This window comes from Solanum stenotomum, chromosome 9, assembly GCF_019186545.1.
Source record: "Solanum stenotomum isolate F172 chromosome 9, ASM1918654v1, whole genome shotgun sequence".
NCBI lineage: Eukaryota > Viridiplantae > Streptophyta > Magnoliopsida > Solanales > Solanaceae > Solanum > Solanum stenotomum.
Genome location: NC_064290.1, coordinates 18,140,341 through 18,161,437, shown reverse-complemented (window position 1 = coordinate 18,161,437; position 21,097 = coordinate 18,140,341). Strand labels below are relative to the sequence as shown.

Sequence of the window (21,097 nt, the reverse complement as noted above, 5' to 3'; positions counted from 1 at the left end):
GACCTAGCATGTGTAATTCAAGAACTAAAGAAATACATAGCTAGGGTTCTGAAATTCATGCGATAAACTGAGCAATAACATGATAATCTGATTTGGAACATTTAAATAACTAATTCATGATGATCTGATGTAGTTCTAGAAACCCTAGGTCTATTCATAATAAGGGAATCAAGAATCTGACTGAATTCTAGGGACCTAATGGGCGAAAGGAACCCACTAGTGAAATCCCACATACCTGGTGACGAATTCCACGGAGAAATCTTTCGATTTCAAGGATGGAACTGATGGAACCTTGTTGCGTTCTTGAACTAGGGTTCTTGACCTTTTTCTCCTCTCTTGATTCTAATTCTTCTAAGTTTGATTAATGATTTTGACTAAGGTAAGTTCTAATTATGTTTCTAGGCTTAAACTAATTAAAACCTCATGATTTAGGGTCTAAACGACGTATCTTAGGGGTTAAACGAAATAGGAAAAGACCAAAAGACCCCTGAATTAACTGTTGTCGGAGTGACTGACGGAATGGACCTACGGTCCGTCAATCAATCGACAGTCCGTCGATTGGGTCCGTAGATCGAGTCTGCCCGACAGGGCTTCACTAAAACGGGTATAACTTTTTACTCGGAGGTCAGAATTTAGAAAACTCGGTGGCGTTGGAAAGATAATTCAATTATTTATCTAACCATATGTTATGGGATACATAATTCATTTTGTGCTAAAAGTTATGACCATATGAAGTTGATGTATCAATATTTTTCGTCTAACTAGCTGCTAACCTAATCTACGGTCAGACCTACGGACCGTGGATCGAATGACGGTCCGTGCTGGTCGATCGTAGTTTGTGTCAGAGGCTAGTAAGGGAAGTCTCAATCCACGAACATAGACCACGGACCGTGGTCTGATCTACAGGCCGTGGGTCTGTCCGTGAGTCGGGACTTAGCCAATTTTCTGAGCTGGTTTGGGGAGGGGTTGCAGTGGTGAACCACGGACCACCAGCACGGGCCGTGGTTTGACCTACGATCCGTGGATGGTGACTGTAAGTTGCACCTGCAACTTCTCAAAATTTGCATTTTTGGTCCATTTCGGATATGGGGTGTTACAATAGGTCCCTTTCGTGACTCAGGACTTGGGCAAATTTCTAACTTCAAAATCTTCAAATCTTTGAACCAAACGACGAGCACCAATACGGACCGTGGATCCATGGCAGCCTGAAAGAACTGGCTCACCCTTGAATCCGGTCACACTTATTAGTCACATAGCTGAAGTCTATCAATGGCCACCTGAAGATGCCATGTACTCAACAAAGAACAAGCAAGTGCAGTATCAGTACACAATCACAATATACTGGTAGGATCACACGGCTATCCTAATAAGTGAAACACATGCAAGTAACCACAACATTGTAAAATATGCATATATCGAACATATAGAATATTAGTCAACTATTACGAACAACGAACAGTTTCACGATTCTCACATATCACAGTTATATCAATTTAGAGCAACGTACCGTCTTCCAATATCAATCATCATTAGATATGAACGAAATCATCACAAGTAGATACATAACACAATTCAATGGTCCTTTCACGTAACACAATTCAATGGTCCTCTCATGGAATCCACACCCAAACTGTTAGCATACCAGAACGTGGTACCCAATCCAATGTTTATGCTGGAACGTGGCAACCGATCCTATGTTTATGCTGGAACGTGGCAACCGATCCCATGTTTATGCCAGAATGTGGCAACTGATCCCATGTTTATGCCAGAAGGTGGCAACCGATCCAAGTTAGTGTGTCGAAATGCAACACCCGATCCATTCAACAAACCACAATCACAATGTATATTATCACAATCATACAACAAAAGGTGATTCATGTCATACAATTATTCAATTATCCTCATTTACGATTATGGTGATCAATAATGCAACCTTCACATACACACATGCATTATAATGAGCAATTACAAACATATATCACACCAACGTGAAATCACAACCATCACCTACCTCGAAACAAGCTTGAAACCCTAAGAAACTTAATCCTTCCCTTTTCGGATTTGTTCCGCTTGTTCTTGATCTACAAATAATCATAATAACACGGGAATCAATAAACAATCACTAATTACCCAAATTTCTAACAATTCTAAGAACCCTAGATCATACCATGATCCCAAGTATCCAAAATAGGGTTGTTTCCACCATAGATTCTAGATCAAAACCCTCCCCCATTGATAATTACCCATTCGATTATGTTCTACGAATCAAAAAATGATTTCAGGGAGTAAAAAACTTACCTTTAGCCTCAAGAATGGTGAAAAACTATCAAGAGTCACCTGGGGTTCGTTCCTTGGCTCTAAAAATTGAAAAGTGCAGAATGAGGTCGTTTAGGGGTTTATTTACGACCGTAAGTCGCGTTGGACCCGCCACAATAGTCCTCACCCCGCTACAACTGCCCCACCCTAGCGGCATAAATCTCGCCCCAGCGGCTTGCATGGAACCAGTAAGCAAAATTAAGAATTCCAAACTCCCATTTCACAACACGTCATCATCCCATGACACTCAGAAAATACTTTTCACACTACGATCGATTTCGGGAGTTCTTCTCACCCGAATTCACTCAAAAGTTTTCTTGCCCCAATTCTTTTCCCATTGAGTTTTCTATAATAACAGGAACATGTCATTACAATAGATACCAATTTACCTATCACTCGTCCTCGAGTGACAAACTAGGAGAAAAGGGCTAAAGCAAGAATATAGTAGTATCTGAATCGTCGAATAATTGGGAATACTTGTCCCACATACTTTTTCTGTCTACTCTGGGCTGCTAGAAGCTTAGATTGGATACTTCTAACCTTACTTTGAATATCTTTCACCAAATCAACTCTCAAAGGTTTCACAACTTCAACCTCAAACCAACCAATTGAACACATACACATACTCCCATACAATGCCTCAATGAAGTCATATCAATACTCGAGTGATAAATATTATTGTATGTAAACTTAACTACAACAAAAGCGATTCTCAACAACCACCAAAGTTGATCGTACACACGTCTACAATCTGTTATCAAGGACCTTGACACAATCATCCGGACGAATCCTTAGCACTTAAGCATAATAAAATTCCAAGTCAATACTCGTTACAAATAGAAGTGAACCTGAATCAACCAACACACACTCATAATACCCAAACAATCATAGTTCTTAACAATATCTCCATCCCGCAACATAAATTCCCATGAGCTTAAGTTATAACAAATTTAATCTTTAGAAATTAGATGGTCATCGAGGGATATGTCCAAGCATACAACTCTTCCAACAATACTATCGAAATGCTAGATTTAGTAATTGTAGATTACCTCTTAAGAACAGTAAAATTGGACCCAAAGATCTCCACATTCAACCACACATAAACAATACATGACCTTGACGACTAGAGGAATATTAAGATTGCCGAACAACCACAAATATGCATGGTAGCTGATGAGTCCACAATTTGGACTCATTTATGGCTTTATTTTAATAGATTTTGTGTCCTCAAATGCATATTTTATGCCAACAACAGATGTAAATCCTTGATTTTTAGGTATTTGGATTGAGGAACAAAGCATGGATACTAACGAGCAAAAAGGAACAAGGAAGCTGAAAGAACGAAGAAAAGAAAGTAGGAGGATTGCCTAATCCATTGGGCGAGTCGCCGAATGGCCATTGTCTCGCCTAATGTTCCAGTGTACCGAGCCCTGAAGGAGAAAATTAAGTCGGTGATAGAAAAGAGTAGTCGGCGAGTCGCCGAACGGTTTCGCGATGCATTTCCATATCGCCCAAAGTACAAAACCTGAAGATGCTAAAGGCTAAAGCAAAAAGGTGATGGAATTGACCAAAAGGCGGATCGCCCAGTGGATCGACGATCCCGACTTATTGCGTTGAATGGTCCTTCGCAACACATTTTTGGTGACTATAAATACATTTTTCTAAATTCTTAGTTGAGTATCTAGCATTCAATAGTTTTCATTATTATTCAGTTTTCAAGTTTGAGAGCTTAAAACTGAGTTTAAAGACAATATTTCCTTAGTTTTAAAGATTTAAAGATTCCATTTCTGAGAAATTAGAAGTAGGTGTTGAAGATTCTTTATCTTAGACCTTTGTAAAGACAATATCAATCTTACCCAGTTGATGGAAACACAATTTGGTAATGATTTTTACCTTTTTATGATGTGTAGCTAAAACCCAATTCTTGGGGTGTGATTATGTGATTATGGGTTGATTTAGTTGATGGGTATTGTAATTGATAGTGTAAATACTGTTTAAAAGTGATTTCATTCAGTAATTGTGGCTTAATCTAAAGGGTTGTATTTACAAATGCAACTCTACCTTCGTGTTTTTGGCTTGCTCGAGAGAGTGGTTTTGAAACCAAGATTACTAATTTGATGGTTTGTGGGTATTGGGTTGTCATGGGTTCAGGTTTAGAGAGTGAACCCTAAACCCTTTTCCACACATTCAGCTTGAGAGAGTGAATGGACTAAAGCGTAGGTTGTTCTTAATTGCTGCTTATTGGTGTTTGAGAGAAACCAATTTGATTCTGGATAAATTGTTCGAGAGAAAATTTATCCCCACTAAAGTCTAGATTATTCACTAATTTACAGTTATTCACTATTAATTACAATCACCCAATTGTCTACCTTAGCCCATAATCCAATCACATTCCAAGAACCCGTCTCTATACTTGCTATTTTCGTGTTATTTGATGTTGTAGCTGATAGTTGAAACCAAATCCCCTTGATATTTGACACTTGTGTCACCCCTAACTTGAACAATGCTTTTACTCGTAAATGTTTTTAGCTATAATTGACTTGAGCATATTCATGATTTCCTATTGATTCTCAAATACGTACCATGCCCTTGGGACTCGACCCCAACCCACTTAGTTGGGTTATATTACTACTTAACGATCGTTGACGTTTCGTATTGGATGAAGTGTCCTGATACGTTAATCAAAATGGCGTCGCTGCCGGGGAGTAGTATTATTTGAGAATTCTTAGTTAAGTTGAATTTTGTTCTTGTTAGTTATAGTGATACTTACTTAATTTTAGTTTTGTTTTGCTTGTTTGTGTGTTGAAACATGAAGTATAAGTGTGAACGGCATCAATGGCAATCAAGTAGGCCATCAAGATGACATCGGAAATCTCAATGATGTCAACGAGCCTAATGCTAACGACCCCCATCTTATGGGTGGTATTGGTGTCATTTGCTTTCCTCCAACTGAAGGGAATGCAGTGTTCCACATCACGAATGTTATGTTTCAACTCTTGCAATTGAAAGGGCTTTTCAGTGGTTTATCTCATGAGGATCCCCATGAGCATATTAGAAACTTCGTGGATGTATGTGGACCGCTCTCCTTCAAGAACATATCTCAAGAGTCAGCCTGGTTGAGGTTATTCCCATTCTCTTTGATGGGGGAGGCATGTAAGTGGATGGTTGGATTGCCATGTGAATCAATCACTTATTGGGAGGAGTTGGTCACTGCATTTCAAGTGCGATTTTTCCCTCCCTCGAAGATGATGACTCTTTGGGACAACATTCAAAGCTTCAAGCGTTTAGAAGGCGAGCCAATTCATGAAACTTGGTTGCAAGTCAAGAAGTTGGTGCTTCAATGCCCAACCCATGGCTTGCCTGATAACGTGTTGCTGTAGTATTTTTATCGGAGTCTTGACTTGGTAAATAAGGGTGTTGCTGACCAACTTTCTCCGGGAGGTTTGATGCTACAATCTTATGTAATAGCAGTTCAACTCTTGGATGACATGACTACCATAAATAGGGTGTGGTATACCCATGAAGACCAAGTCTCCCCTCTCACGTTTAAACTAACCAAAAAGTAGATGGAGAAAGACCAAGAGAGGGACCAGAACATGGCCAAGATCATGACACAACTTGACATTTTGTCTAAAGATGTCATGGGAGCTGGTGCTCGAAGTGTCAATGCCATGGGTGTCGAGTGTGCTAATCCGGATGAGTCTATGTTTGAGGCTTTGTATAATGAATAGGTGAATTTCGTAACCAACCAAGGTGGTGGTTATCATTCAAACTACCCAAGGCAGGGTGGTAACCAAGGTTAGAATATGGATGAAGGTTGGAAGGATCGTGATCGAGAATGGAGGGACCGAAATCCCAATTGGAAGGATGGGGAGAAGGATAGGTATATGCCTCCTCATGAGCGCCAAAAGCCAAAGGGTTCGGAAGGTGGCCGGTCTGAGGATATGCTTTCTCGTATTCTCAACAAAGTTGAGGGGTCGGACAAGATTCTAAAGGAAATGAAAGAAGATCTGTCGACCTTTATCCAGACTGTTACCTTTCATTCAGTATCGATCAAGCAGTTGGAGACCCAAATGGGTCATATATCATCTCATTTGAACCCAAGACATCAAGGGGGTTTACCTAGTGATACTATGGTCAACCCCAAGAATGAGGTTTAAGTGTGGACTTGTGTCGTGCTGCGACGTTAACTAAGGCAATGCTTGGGAGACAACCCAAGTTTTATTTTCTTTCTTTTTAAGTTTGAAATAATGGTGTGTTGATTGTGCAGGTCAAAATGTGGAACATTTGAAAAGTGCAGTTTGGCAAGCTAAAGGTCTAGTCAGCAAATCGCCGAAGAAGTCGGGGTCTGCCGTTGGACTCAAGACAACTTTAAATTGGAGTCTGTAAAAAACTCAGCGACCCCAGGAAATTATTGGCGAGTCGGCGATCTTGATCTAATTCGTTGTTTGGACCCCACATCAATTGGAGGTCCTGTAAAACTCGGTGAGGTAAGTGACCACTCAGCGTGTCGCCGAGTGGGTCGGCAAGCACGACTAATGTCGCCGAATGGGCGAGAAATAGACGGTTCTTAAAAGGCCAAAGGTTTAAACTTCCAACTCTTTCACTTTCCCTCACTTTCAAACTTCACAATCTCACACCCGCACTTTAGTTTCTATCTTTTTGCATTCCTACCATGTTTTAGTCGTTGGAATTGTGTTCGGAGTGGATTACTTTACCGCCTAGCATTTCAGTCTTGATTATTCGGCATTTAAGGTTGGTTTTCCAAACCCCGAATCTTTGTTTAGTGATTTTGTAATCTTATGCAAATGATCTTATCTTAGTGTTGTGTGCTGGGACTCTCTGATCTTAATTGTTTGAATGCATGTTTTTAATTCAATATCCTTGCTCGTATTGTTTATATTGTTGAAATCCCATAATTTTATGCCTTAAAATTGGTTAAATCTTGTGGGGTTATGCTTGCATGTTGTTGGGTCTAGTTGGGTGAAGTCTAAGTAACCCGTAATTGTGCCAAATGATGTAATTTTCCCAATAATAGAGCGGGTGACGTCATTCTTGAGGGCAAAAGTCATCAAATGGCAAAATTTGGCAAAACCGGGAGAAGTCTGAGTATCCCGGGGTAATGGGTGTTATGGGTCTTGTCTTAATTTGATTAGTCATGATTTGATTTTATTTTCGGGGGTTGCTGGGTTGAATTCGAGAACTTAGATTGAAAGTAGGCACGCTGGGTCATTTGGCGAGCTGGGTCGAGCTCGCCGAATCACTCGGCGGTTCACCGAAGTTCCCCATCTCGCCATTAATTTCATGCTATACTTGTTGTTTGACTCTGTAACTTTTGGTGAGAAGCTTGAGATCACCGAAGGCACTCAATGACTCACCGAAAGTCTTCTTGATCGCCATTTATCTGCACCCTTGAGCCTTAAATTGCACTGTAACTTTCGGAGGGCTAATCCTTGCTCGCCGAATGCTGTCAGTGATTTGCCGAAAGGCCTTCCCAATGTCGACATGCCAAATCTTTCTGAGAGTTTTGAGTCAATCCTTTCGGCGAGCCCGATCTGGCTCGCCAAAGTGATTCGGCGACTCGTCGATCAGTTCGGCGAGTCTGTTTGTATTTATTGTTCTATGCTTTTGATTGAAATATTTCTAACTTCTTCCTGATGTTTTGCAGACATGGCTAGACCAAAGTTTGCAGGCAGGAACATGTCACCCCTAAAGAAAGCTAAGGGGATTGCACTCAATGAGGATGCAACTGCATCCAGGGGAAAGGCTACCAAACTTCCCACAACTGGTGGGAAAGGCAAAGGCAAAGGCAAGGCACCTGCTTCACCGGAGGCCAACTATGACATTGACGGTATCTATGCCACTCACCTCACCACTTCTAAGAGTGAGGGTGAGCACCAGGAGCCTCAGACTATAGCTTCTGATGATGATGAGCTGGTAGCAACACAAAGGGCAGAGTTGCGGTCAAAAAGGATGAATGATCTATTTAGGATCAGAACTCCTCAGCCCACCACTTCTTCTCCTCCAGTTCCAGCACATGCAGTGGTGGTTTCACCACCAGTTTAGGATCCTCCCCTAAGTTTATGAACAAATTAAAGACTGAGGGGCTGAGGACAATCATTGAGGAGAAATATCTGTCCACGGATGGGGTGTTTGATAGGTACCCCGATATTATGAGTTGTCTGAAGTTTCATAAGTTCCAGCTCTTCACAAAGCCCCGTGGCCCGTATATTCCAAGATGGGTTAGGGATTTCTATAGTGCGTACAATGCCTTGATACCACAAAGGAAGAAGCAAGCAGCAACATTTAAAATGGTTGACTATGTAGTTGTCCGAGGGAAGAGGGTGCAGTGCGATTTTTCTGCCATTAATGTTGTCCTAGAGTGCACTATGAGACATGAAGATGACTGTCTGTATATGATCAGGACAAAGATGTTGGACAATATGAAAAAGTGGTTAGCTCCGTTGATATCTGATGGCACACCGAGTTGGTTGGAGGCTAATCTTAGGCATATTTATATGCCTAAGTTGTCAATATTTGCCTATGAATTTATTGAAGTAATGAATGATCTTGAGTCTATTAACTTGATTTTGTTATACTTGCTATGATTATGCACCAATACATGTGATTAGAGATTTCAGGAACTCTCAAAGAAATTGAAGGCAAAAAAGGAGATGCAAAAGAGCATAAAAATCAACTAAGGATGAAGGCCCCAGGGCTAGGCGCACTCCTAGGCGCGAGGCACCAGGGGCCAACATTCAGTGGCCTTTCTCAGGTGCTCTGAGAGGCGCGACGCGCCAAGGCCAAACATTCTGGGGACTTTTTCAGGCTTGAGAGGCGTGGCGCACCAACACTGATACAACTGGAGCATGTTCGTGGGGCGATAGGAGGCGTGACACACCAAGGAAATCCCAATTTTATAAGCTTAAGTTGTGTTAAAAAGGATTCCTAGTTGAAGTAGATTTTGTCTCCAATTTCCTAAACTTATAAATAGACCCATTGAGCTACATTGTGGGCGGTCGACATTATTTTGGTGTGCAAGAGCAAGATTCATCTTTTGTAATAGGTTTTAATCTTCTAAACTCTTCTATTTTCCGAAAATCGCATGAATAATTGTATTTTGTGGTTTTCTAATAGCATGAGTGGCTAAACGCCCTAGTTTTGGGGTTATAGCTACGAATGGATTGTTGATTATTAAAGGCTTTATGAATTAATTCTTGGTTGTCATTATAAGTTACTTCTATATTCTTATTTTAGTATTTTATGCTTGATCATCATAAGATAAATACATTGTCTAATCTTAAAATCGAGAGAGGAGGGATTAGATAGACCAAAGAAATATAAAGAGCTCGATCGACCCATTTGATTGAAGTGATTTGTGTTTAAGAGTGACGCCCGGACAAACAACTTGCTTGGTTACGAAATAAGATAACATATAAATGCTCGCCATTTAGTCTATTTATCCCCGCTCAACGATGTAGTTTGATAGCTAACTGGACTAGGCGACTAGAGGTGTGTACCCCGACTCATACAATTAACCCTATAAACGAGTAACTTGACAACTGAAATTCGTTCTAAGCCAATAATATGATACATGAGATCCATTGCATGTTGCAGCCCTGGAATTGTCCTTTACTTGCTTGAAACATCATCTTAAAGTCGTTCACATTTAGTTACGTTTATTTAGTTCATAATTAGTAGTAGTTAACAATCAATCATCAACTCTTGAAAAAGTTACTTTTACTTTTATTTGTAGAATTAAGTGTTAAATATAAATTGATCATAAGTCCCTTGGGAACGATAACTCGTTTCTTAAAGAATCTATATTACTTGTGCGACCATGTACACTTGCGTGTATACTGGGGAGCAACAAGATTTTGGCGCCACTGCCGAGGACTTAGAAATTGATTTATATTCGATCTTCTTAAGTCTACAATTACAATATTCATGTATTAATTACTTGATCTTAGCTTGTTTATTGCAGGCACGTGATTTTTAGGTCCGGCTTGGAAGGGAGAACTTGTTGAACCTTACAACGAACCCGAAAGAGTTTTACTCCACTGTAGAAAAATGAATCAAGGACGTCCAGGAGAATTGGGGTTAGGTCTTCCAGGAAACATTGATGATGATAATCAAGACAACATGAATAACCAAAGGAACCCGAATAACCAAGGAAATTTGAATAACCAAGGAGTACCGCCTGTCATACCGCAAGACCAGTCCGTGATGTGGCAGTCCCACTCACAGCCAATTTGGCATCTAGTATTAGGAAACCTCCACTGGGGGAGGGGTAGATTTGAACTGAAGCAGAGCATAGTACAAATCCTCCATTCTAATGGGCAATTCACGGGTCTCCCCCACGAAGATCCTCAAATTCACCTTAGGAACTTCATAGATATTACTGATACATACATCCCAATTGGAGTCTCATCAGACTATGTGAGGCTGTCGTTGTTCCCATACTCATTGTAAGGAGCCGCAAGGCGTTGGTTAGATTTTGAGCTACCAAACTCCACCACTACTTGGGATTATCTAGCAAAGAAGTTCTTGAGTCGATTCTCCCTATCCAGGAAAACCGCTAAGCTGAGGAGTGAGATAATAAGTTTTTCTCAAAATCAAGGGGAGGACATGTACAAATTGCGTTTCAAACAAATGTTGAATGCTTGCCCACACTACATGCAAACTAATGAGGTACTTGCTCACACTTTCTTTGAAGGTCTAGATTATAATGCTCGTTCATTTCTTAATAGTGCAGCAGGTGGACAGGCCCTAGCTAAAACATGTGAAGAGTTGTTCGACTTACTCGATAAACTCTCAGAAGGGAACCAAGGGTATGAGGGAGAAATGCCTAGAACCACAACCCAAAAGGCTGCGGGGATCTTAGATGTAGATCAAGCTACTGCCATAAATACCAAATTAGATGCAATGCAACATAACATGACCTTACATTTTAAACAAATAGCTCTAAACCATGCATCGGTAAACGTTGTACAACAGGCAGCCAATTGGTGTGAGGTATGTGGTAGTGGAACTCATGAAACTGATCAATGTGAGGCAAATTCGAATTCCGTAAACTATGTGGGAAATACGCAAAGGGGTGGAGTTCAGCAAAATCATAGTAACACTTACAACCCTAGTTGGAGGAACCATCCTAACTTCTCATGGGGTGGGAACCAAAACCAAAATCAGGCGCAAGGGGCTAACCAGTACCCTTCTCAAGGGGCTGGACAACAATACCAAAATCCTAACCATCACCAAAAGGGGGGATGACCAATGAAGAGCTACTCCAAAAGCTCATGACTGAAATAGGGACCAAATTAAATGCTAGAATATATAAGCAGGATGAGAACATCAGAAACATCCAAATGTCCCAAATGAGTTTAGATAAACAAGTTGTGCAAGTAGTTAATTCTCTGAACTTGCGTCCCCAAGGTGGGCTGTCCGGTGATACTAAACCCAACCCAAAGCAATTGCATGCGGTAAGTATCAGAAGTGGGTTACAATTAGAGGAACTAGCTCCAAAGAAGAGAAATAGTTAGGTAAGTACCAAAGAAAAGAAAGTGGAAGAGGCAGTAAAAAGCTCCAATGATGAGGTACCCGTTCCTCAAAAGAAATTACCACCTCCGTTTCCACAAAGTCTCAAAAAGCAAAATGAAGATGAATGTTTCGATAAGTTTCTCTATCCTTAAATAGGTTCACATTAATCTGCCTTTGGTTGACATTTTGCAGGGTATCCCGAAGTATGCTAAACACGTGAAGGACATTGTGGCTAGCAAGAGAAGACTCACGGAGTATGAAACTGTAGTACTTATTGAGGAGTGCAGCTCTAGGATCCAAAATAGACTACCCAAAAAGTTAAAAGATTCGGATAGTTTTACTGTGCAGATTACTATTGGGCAAAGTGTTCATGCCCACGGATTCTGTGATTTATGAGCAAGTATAAATTTGATGCCCTTGTCATTGTATCAAAAGCTTGGGTTGGATAGTCCAAAACGAACCACTGTTATTCTCCAACTTGCTGATAGATCCATTGCTAGCACTCAGAAAATACCGTTCACGCTAAGATCGATTCCGAGAGTTGTACGCACTGAATTCAATTTCATAAAGTTGTATAGATTCTTTAACGTCTTAGCTATCTACTCATGTAATCAAGTTAATAATTAGATCTCTCATTTATTACCAGATTTCCCTAGACCTCACTGACTTCGACCTTGTCCAAATCTGGACTAGGCTAAAAAATCTCTCCAATTCTTTCCCCATTGGCTTTTCTATAACAACGAGAATAGATCGTTACAATATCTCAAACTATCGTAAATGGTATGCAAATACCCTCCGTCATACTTTTGAGACATTGGTGTCCCTACCATGCAAAAACTAAAGCATATTTTTGTTTGTAAACACATTTGTCCCTCCTTTTGTGCTGTGTAATAAGGAAAATAATTGAACATATAAATGCAGTACTTGACTGCTCCAATATTATGTCTACAGACTACACTATGCTATGAAGGATGATATAATTACAGGCAAAAAAATCAATGGATGTCCAAAATTTCTAAGTTATGCAACCTAAACATGCATGCTTCCTGCAACATTTACAGTTCAAGGACACTCAAGTAACCAGCTTCAGGTTTCCCAGAGTATTCTTGTTTTAAGTACACGACAGATGTTTCAACCGGGAGACGAGAAGCCAGATGTATAGCAAAGCACCACCAGCTCCTCAAACCAATTGATTGCACACATGAAATTCTGCATACAAAAGTAGCTATCTAAGAAACATATAGCACTAGTCTAAAGCTAGTAAGAAAGACATGGTGTAAATCTCACCATATGAAATCTAAAGCTTCAGTTTAATCCTTTCAGACCACTTGAAAATACCCGAGTACACTTGATCTCCTCCCAGGTCTTCTCCAGTAGCCCCAGCAGCTACCCTAATGATATCTTCAATAAGTGCAAAATTTCCCATTATATCAACATGAGCACCACTTTGTGTTCCCCTGCCCTCTAAAAGATTAGCTGGAGGAGCGTGATTGTACTCTCTTATAAATGTACGGATGCCTGATGGATTAAATCGGGTCTTTCCTCTCCACCCTTTCACACACATGTAACCAGCACTTAGAATAGGTACAGTCTCATCTCCATCAATATGAAAGACACCGCCTTTCAAGCAAGGGCTTTCGCTTCCACCCTCAGCCGAAGTATCTATCTGGAAAGGAATATAGCAATCTCCACCAGGACTTAGTTTGTATACATAGGCTCTTTCAGTTGGAATTCCAACTCCATACATTGAGAAGATCTCCATCCCTGGTGCATTGGGTAATCTGTAAATGGAACATCACAGTGAGAAGTAGCTATAAATATGACAAATAGATTGCTGTAACACATAATGAACCAAGTCAAGGAGGATCATATTTTGCACTATCTTCTATGAACAATTTCATGCTGAGGAAGAAGTAAACAGTTACTGCCAAACTGGAACTTTGGCATGGAAACTAATAGAGAAAGTTAACAAGATGGACCAATACTCCAAAAAAATGTTTGCATCCCCTAGAACCCTGAAATTTCACCTTTAATTTCCATGTTGTACAACAAAACATTGGTGAATTGAAGATGCCTGAGTTTCAGTTGTGTCCTTGATATATTTGCATACCATAGAGACTTAGAGAGTCGAAAAGATAAAGAGAAGAGCTGGCCTAAGAGCACAGACACAGATCAAGAATACTTTTATAGAAAAACATAGAAGCTTACTTTGTTTCCAGGGGATTTGACCAATATTTGTAGTGTTCATATTTTTTGTCATCCAGATCATCAGCAATTCCATATGAAAAATGAGCACTACCACGCTTCATCAACTTTGGTGCAACAAAATGAAGAAGATCCAAAACAGATCCAGCTGTGTAAACTTTGTAATCTGCAACAGCTTTGACACCTCCAATACCCATATCATGGTACTCAGTCCACACATCACGGCAAGTGGAATTGGCATGACTTTTACCTTTAAGAGCATCCTGGGGAGGACCGAACAATGGAGGGGGAAGTTAGAACTATTTTGTTTTTTTGAAGAAAGCTAAAACCATAAAGTAAAAATGCAACATCTGTAATTGTTTTCTGATAACCTGTCCATGTGGAAGTTTAAGCAAACAGTAGTAGACACAAACAAACTAGTATAAGTCATTAAGCGTATATGGAAACATGAGAAACTGATTTGTGGATAGTAGAGTACCTCAAAACGGGATGGAGTATTGGAATAATGTTTTTTTTTAATGTCAGTATTGGAATAACTGTTAAGTGTTAATTCATGGTAATTTGCAATACAATGTGTAATTCTAGCCTCTTCAGGTTCAGGATGCATTATGTATTAAAACCACTTTAACCTGCAACAGGATTTGCCAAATAATTTCTGCATTTTTTCCTTATTTGGACACAGTGACAGTAGAGAGTTTTTCCTTATGAAGGATAGCAGTGCACTTAACATGTAAGTCACTCTAATGACTGATTTAATTCCTTATGTTTTCTGAAAGCTGATCAAATCAACAATTTCACTCTGAAAGACAAATGACTATCCTGATCTCCTGGAGAGCAGCACCAAGCACAATAATATGTCATCCACCAGTGAGAGACTACCAGGAGATGTCCTACTCACAAAAAGAAAAAATGCACTACCACAAGATGTCTTATCTGACAACTCATAGACTTGAGATATGAACTCCACTAGTCAATGGATCTCAAATTACAAAAATGTGGCATCAATTTGATAACTAACCACTGGTAGTACTTTAAAATCTGCTTTGAGACATTTTAAAGTGCTATTGACTTCTTTGTCTGATTTTTCCCTTGGATTGGAAATTGTATGACTACTAATTACTTATCAAAGGAGTGAAAAATGATCCATGCAATCATTTATATGACTGATGCAAGAATACCTGAGGGATTCATTAGCCTATAGTAATAGATGTTCTATTGCTGCTTTGGCTACTTGATCATTAATTAGGGGAGATTTTGAGCTTTAGTGGATATTGGACACGTCAAAGAAGAAAAAGACTCTGAATAGGCAATAAAAAAAAAAGTTCACGTGCAGATTTCTTAGAAATGTGCAGAGATGCAGACACACCAGTCTGCAAGAGAGAATTCATATAAAACAATGGAACTCGATTCAGAAATTCCACATTAACTTGAAAGAACTCTGAGATACTTAGAGTTTTACTTAGGATTAGAGAAATTCCAACTTCTTCTTTTTTTTTTGTGGGGGGGGGGGGGGGTGGGATAAGGTATCACATCCAACTTCAGACTTATATGAAAGAGAAAATGTTCTCTTCTTATTCCATTTGTGTCTCATGTCACCACTCACCAGGCCTTTTCCATCCTCTATATTAGAAAGTAGAGCAAAGGATGCATATGCACTACATATGGGAAGCTGATACAAAAAAGATTATTTGTATATTTAACACATTTGTGACAACCTGTTGGTACCTTTTTTTTTTTGGTTGGCATGTGAGGATTTAGGTCTAAGCATCTTTCCATACTGGTGTTAATGGGTCATAATGTAATTTAAGAACATGAAGATTCAAGTAAGTTTTTACCCTATAGATAGTAGTTAGTTAAAATCCAAAATTAAAGTAAGAACATTACTCTGAAGTCAATCCTCTCAATCTCTGATGAGTGCAAATCAGCTACATGCTTCCCGAATGATATTAATCTTCCATACTTCACACGAGTAGCATTAGCTGACTTTCTTGTCCTGTCATTCTCTGATGTCTGGGTGCTATTGTTCTTTGGCTTCTTTTCATTACACTCATGGCCTTCTTCAGGGGACCAATCCAGTCCACCCCAGATTGTGTCCCCACCTTTAGGTATCATTGACATTGTTGAATCCCATGTACGAGTCATTCGCATTACATGCTGTAAAGTTTGAAAGTTGAACATTTCATTTTCTAAGAAACTCGGGGCCATAGACCTGCAGAAGAGGCAATTTCTACTTTAGCTCAAGAATGCCTCTCGCAGATAAACGAAAGGCTGGAAACTCCAGGTTATGCAATGGTGGTAACACATCTCTTGCACACAGCAAAAAACATACATGTGCACGCAATCACTGTCTTGCATGTGCATTATACATTCCCCTTGAGAAAAAGATGCAAACATACTCACTAGAATAGATAAGATGATCAAAAGAACATAGCTTCAGAATAGTATCATAGATGAAATTAATTAAATTTGTTAAGGGTACAAAAGGATTAACATTTTTTCTTCTTTGTGCTCTTAACACTACGGGCAAGAATGTGGTACATCTTACTCTAGTCGAGTGAAGTCGGGATATACAACCTCACAGGTGATTACCAACAAGGAGGAGCAAGAGGAAAGGGATGCTAAAAGCATTATCTAAAACATAGGTTTAGTAGCTCTTGTACTTATTGGAGCACAAATTTTATTTTCCATCTCTTGTCCATTCTATTCTCTCCCTCTCGCCCTCCATTTATACAGAAGAAAGAAATAGAAAAAGCAAAGAACTTCATTAAAATCTACATGGCAATAGCACATTGTGAATGCCACTAACACCCTCTTTTACAACTATGACAAAAGACTACCACAACAGTGATTAATTCAGACGAAGGAAGAATCAAGAAAGAAGCTAGTAAGTAGCATGAGGAAGAACCTAACAAGAGAAACTGAGAAGTTGAAGTGGACTTTTACACAGTATATTCCTTGTTAGACCCTTTATAGAGATCTGAAGTATGGCCATGTGTTACTGTGAAATATAGTTGGGTGGCCTGCACATAAATGCTCCCTTGAATTACATCATGTGAGTTTCATTCATTGGAATAGTTTACCTGATTGCAGGTAGAAAAACATAACCAACAGGTAAAGGTTAGGATCCTTTCTGAACCCCAAAGTAAAACGATAAGCTATTTTTTCTAAAAATGAGAAGGTAGAAGCCAAAACTATTAGGACCTTGGTGTTGGGAACTTGATCATAGTATAAGAATTGCATGTTATAGATTATTTATCTTTCAGTGAACGTCAAGAACCACTTAGAAAGGTGGAGCCAGGATTACAAATTAATGAATTTTGGATTTTGGTACAATGAAGTGCTAATAACGGGGTTCTAAATTTACTATTTGTACCCATTAAAAGTATTTATTAACACAAACACACTGGTTGAGCAAAACCTATTGGGTTCGGCCGAACTTGTGTCTGAGTTTTTATCTCAACAATTAGACATTTCAAAAGAAGAGAGCGCAACATAATTACTGTTATTTTAATAGAAAGCAAACTATTCATTGAAGAGAAAGAAACCTGGCAGCAGCAATATCCTTGGCTTCAGCTGAGAATAAACCTGAGACTGCTTTCGGGACACCCAAAAAGGGTCCTCCAATGTTCATTACTGCTTTTAAATGTTTAGCACACCAATCTGATCCACCTCCTCCACCCATTGGAGCTGGCGCCTCTACCCATTTCATGAAATGCAAGAAGTATAGAACACCCATTGAGTGCGGAATTATAACCACCTTTTTCCCACCACTCGAAGCCACCATGAGTTCTATGTTACTTTTAATCCTGCTTAGAGTTTGATCTCGCACCTACAGATTTTGAGAGAAAAAATGATGGGTTATCATTTTGCAATGGTAGCCGCTAGACGTGCAGATACACATATTTTGTAACTCTGGGACAGATATTGTAAGGAAACATAGACCAGCAAATCATAAAACACCAGAACAACAGCGAAAACTGCACATGTGCTTCTTTCAGAGTTCACAGTACCTCAGTGTTCTGAAATGAGATCCTCCAATCATAAGCAGCCATATACATGTTTTTCTCCTCATATCCAATGCGAGCCAAATTAGCAATTAAAACAGCCCAAACAAAATAACCTGGAGCAAAGTAATCAGCTGCTACAAGCCCAGAGACAGGTCTAATCCTTATACCAGAAGGATCCAATCCAGTTTCATTATCAAGTGACATATGTTCCACCCAGCAAAGAGGTCTGCATTTTATTTCGACAAAGAGTAGGCGCTTCATAAGCAAAAGTGTAGAAGCAGAAGATTACATAAGTCAATTGGTCTTTATCCAATATTTGTTACAACTTTCAAGAAGAAATATATGAAAAAGGAAGCATAACTCACTCCCCTACCACCAACACTTACTTTAGCTGCCACATTAGCCTACTCTACTTAATGGCAATAGTTTGAAAAATTTTCAAAAACAAAGTTAGAAAAAAGTACTTGCCTAACTCAAAATCCAAATTTGCAGAATAAATGCCATAAATCCCACCAGCCCAAGATCCACTATTCTTTTTGTTGCTTTTTAGTGAAAACCAAACAAAAAGAAAGAGAGAAAATTAAGAGCCAACTATAGTCACAAGGAATTGTGGAAAAAAGTAGTAAAGATTGAATCTTTTCAGCATTCGGAACTTTTTCCATTAACAACTAAGAACACCTTACTCACGTATTTACCCTGAACTCAATAAATCCATTTGATAAAATCACTGTATAGTGTAGTGTAATCAACCTCCAGAACATCATAAAAGGCTAACATTAGAACATTCTAAAAAAGCACAAATTTGATGGACTAGAAAAGAAAGAAGATAAAAGGTACCTTTTGTACAATTCACCAAAAGTACCACCCCATAGTCTCTTCCTAAACAAACCTTCAGCACATTGATGTCCTTCCCACAACTCAAGTCCACCAGTGACAATCCCAGGTACAAATACCACTGGATGCTTGGCTCTTAACCCTTCCTTAGCCAATTTGACTCCTGGTGGATCCGGCAATGGCCCCGTTATCGCCTCCGTCACATACTGTGGAAAAGATGCCGGCATTGCGTTATAAAGAAACAGCAATAACCACCATATACAACATATACAACCAACAAACCAACAACAACCATCCACACAACTCCATCTCCCCCTTCTCTTCCTCAAACTTCCATTACTCTTCTTCTCCTTAAATTCTTCATACTCCGGCTCTGTTTTCTTGTTTTCTGTGCCCTTCCTATGCCTTAGTATTGACATGTATGTATGTATTTACAGCTGAACAATTATTACTCACAAACTTATTGGGTGCTTTTAATGACTGAAAATCAGCTTATTTATTCACTTTTCAGCTAATCAAATCTCAAGAATCAAACCCTAGCTCTGTATATACATATACAAATACACTTGTATCTGTATATTGTCAGAGCAAATACTCTATATTATTAAGAAGAAGAAAAAAACAAAGTTTTCTATAAATAGAACAAAAAAAAAAAATTAAGTTAGTTTAAGTTCAATAAACAACCCATTTTCTTGAAATTAGTGTTTTGTATGAATATTACAGAGGGATTTGGGTGGGTGGGGGAGGGTGATCGGAGCAGGGAAGGAATGGAAGCGGAGAAAACTATAGAAGGTGGAAGGGATGGGTAGTGGGGTCCATAGGTGACACGTGGAGCTTCGTGATGTTCTTTCTGATTAATTCTCAGCCGTTGATTGAATCAGTGAGGTCAATTGACGGTGCGTGATGGGTTTTATAATTTATAATTTAAAAGGACTGCCAACAGGGGAGCACGTTAAATATACTCTAATTATGCAACATATTAAGGTACTTTCTATTAAAAAAAAATATATAAAATAGTTAAAACTTCAATAAATGAAAGGTAAGTATAAAAAAAATCTTAATAATTTTTTTGAATAAATTCCTTTAATAAATTATAAAAAAAGGGGGGTTTTCGCAAATAAACGTCCACTATAATAAATTTAATTATGCTTCATAGCTATAGTTTGCATATTTACGGGTTGTAGATACAGTTTAAGTTGTCTCAATTATATAATTCGTGGGTGAATTTATATAATTTGCAGGTATATTTGTATAATTAAGCTATTTTTGTATAAACTCAAAATAACGAATTTATACAAACACAAACATCTGAACTCTAAACAGTTATACAAAATTACATTATACAAAAGTTATACAAATTATATTTATACAAATTCTGAATTATACAAAATGAAAACTCCAACCCACATAATTATCACTGAATATTGATCACGAATAGTAATTGATTAATTAAAATTATAATTATAATAACTAATTAACTAGTATATATTTATTTAACCATAGAATTTTTCCTAAAATCTCAATAATTTATTTAATATAGATTGGAGAAAATATTGCTGCCAGTAACCTTTTTATATATATTTTCTCTTTATTATTTTTAAAATATTGGTTGAGGAAGATACGGAGCACAATCTTTATGACTATTCAAAATATTGGAACTCTCTACTACAATAGTTTAGGATAAACTTGTAATCATTTGACTAAACGTTGAATTTCTTAAATTAATTTATTCTGTTTTGTTTAATATTTGATGCAACCCAAGTTATGTTAGTTATTAATTTGATTTATAATACTAACATTTTTCATAACTATGGCATTTATGTTAATTTTCGTGTTCTATTTAGTATAAATATCAAATAATTTTATTTATCAAAACGTAATCATAGTTTATTAAATAAAATTGAACCAATATGAAAAGAATAAAAATTGAAACATACTTATAATGGAAAAGGCATGTTCTCGATTTAAGTTGGACCATAAATAGTAAATATTTCATTATTTACACATATTGAAGTTGAATATTGTAAATGATGATTTCATATTTTTTACTTACCAAAAACTTCCATATTTGAAACATTAGCAAAATATAGAAAACTTATATTGAGGTTCTTCTTTCCAAAAAAAAAAGGAATTTTTATTTCAACGTAAAATTTCATTTTTAAACGTCATTTATTTTTTTGCGATATGTTTTTCCCAAT

The 21,097-nt window shown here is 38.3% G+C and overlaps 1 protein-coding gene across 1 annotated transcript; it reads right to left on the bottom strand.

Annotated features, from left to right (window-relative positions):
* Positions 1 to 12,700: 12,700 nt before the first annotated feature.
* LOC125876187 (phospholipid:diacylglycerol acyltransferase 1-like) lies at positions 12,701 to 19,512 on the bottom strand. The gene is made up of 7 exons (XM_049557303.1): positions 18,903 to 19,512; positions 18,069 to 18,291; positions 17,604 to 17,887; positions 15,943 to 16,267; positions 14,062 to 14,321; positions 13,141 to 13,634; positions 12,701 to 13,062 (listed from the first exon to the last, which is right to left on the bottom strand). Exons 1-6 carry the CDS (start codon positions 19,316 to 19,318, stop codon positions 13,151 to 13,153), a joined length of 1,992 nt encoding a protein of 663 aa, XP_049413260.1. The 5' UTR covers positions 19,319 to 19,512; the 3' UTR covers positions 12,701 to 13,062; positions 13,141 to 13,150.
* Between the last annotated feature and the right edge of the window lie 1,585 nt (positions 19,513 to 21,097).

What these genes read in the sequence shown, in the direction of transcription:
- LOC125876187 (XM_049557303.1), bottom strand. Translation starts at nt 19,318, where the DNA reads ATGTCAATACTAAGGCATAGGAAGGGCACAGAAAACAAGAAAACAGAG. An exon ending in TCTCATTTCAGAACACTGAG is followed by an intron (nt 17,888 to 18,068) that starts GTACTGTGAACT and finishes CAAAATCTGTAG; the next exon opens with GTGCGAGATCAAACTCTAAG. An exon ending in TCAAATCCCCTGGAAACAAA is followed by an intron (nt 13,635 to 14,061) that starts GTAAGCTTCTAT and finishes TTCCATTTACAG; the next exon opens with ATTACCCAATGCACCAGGGA.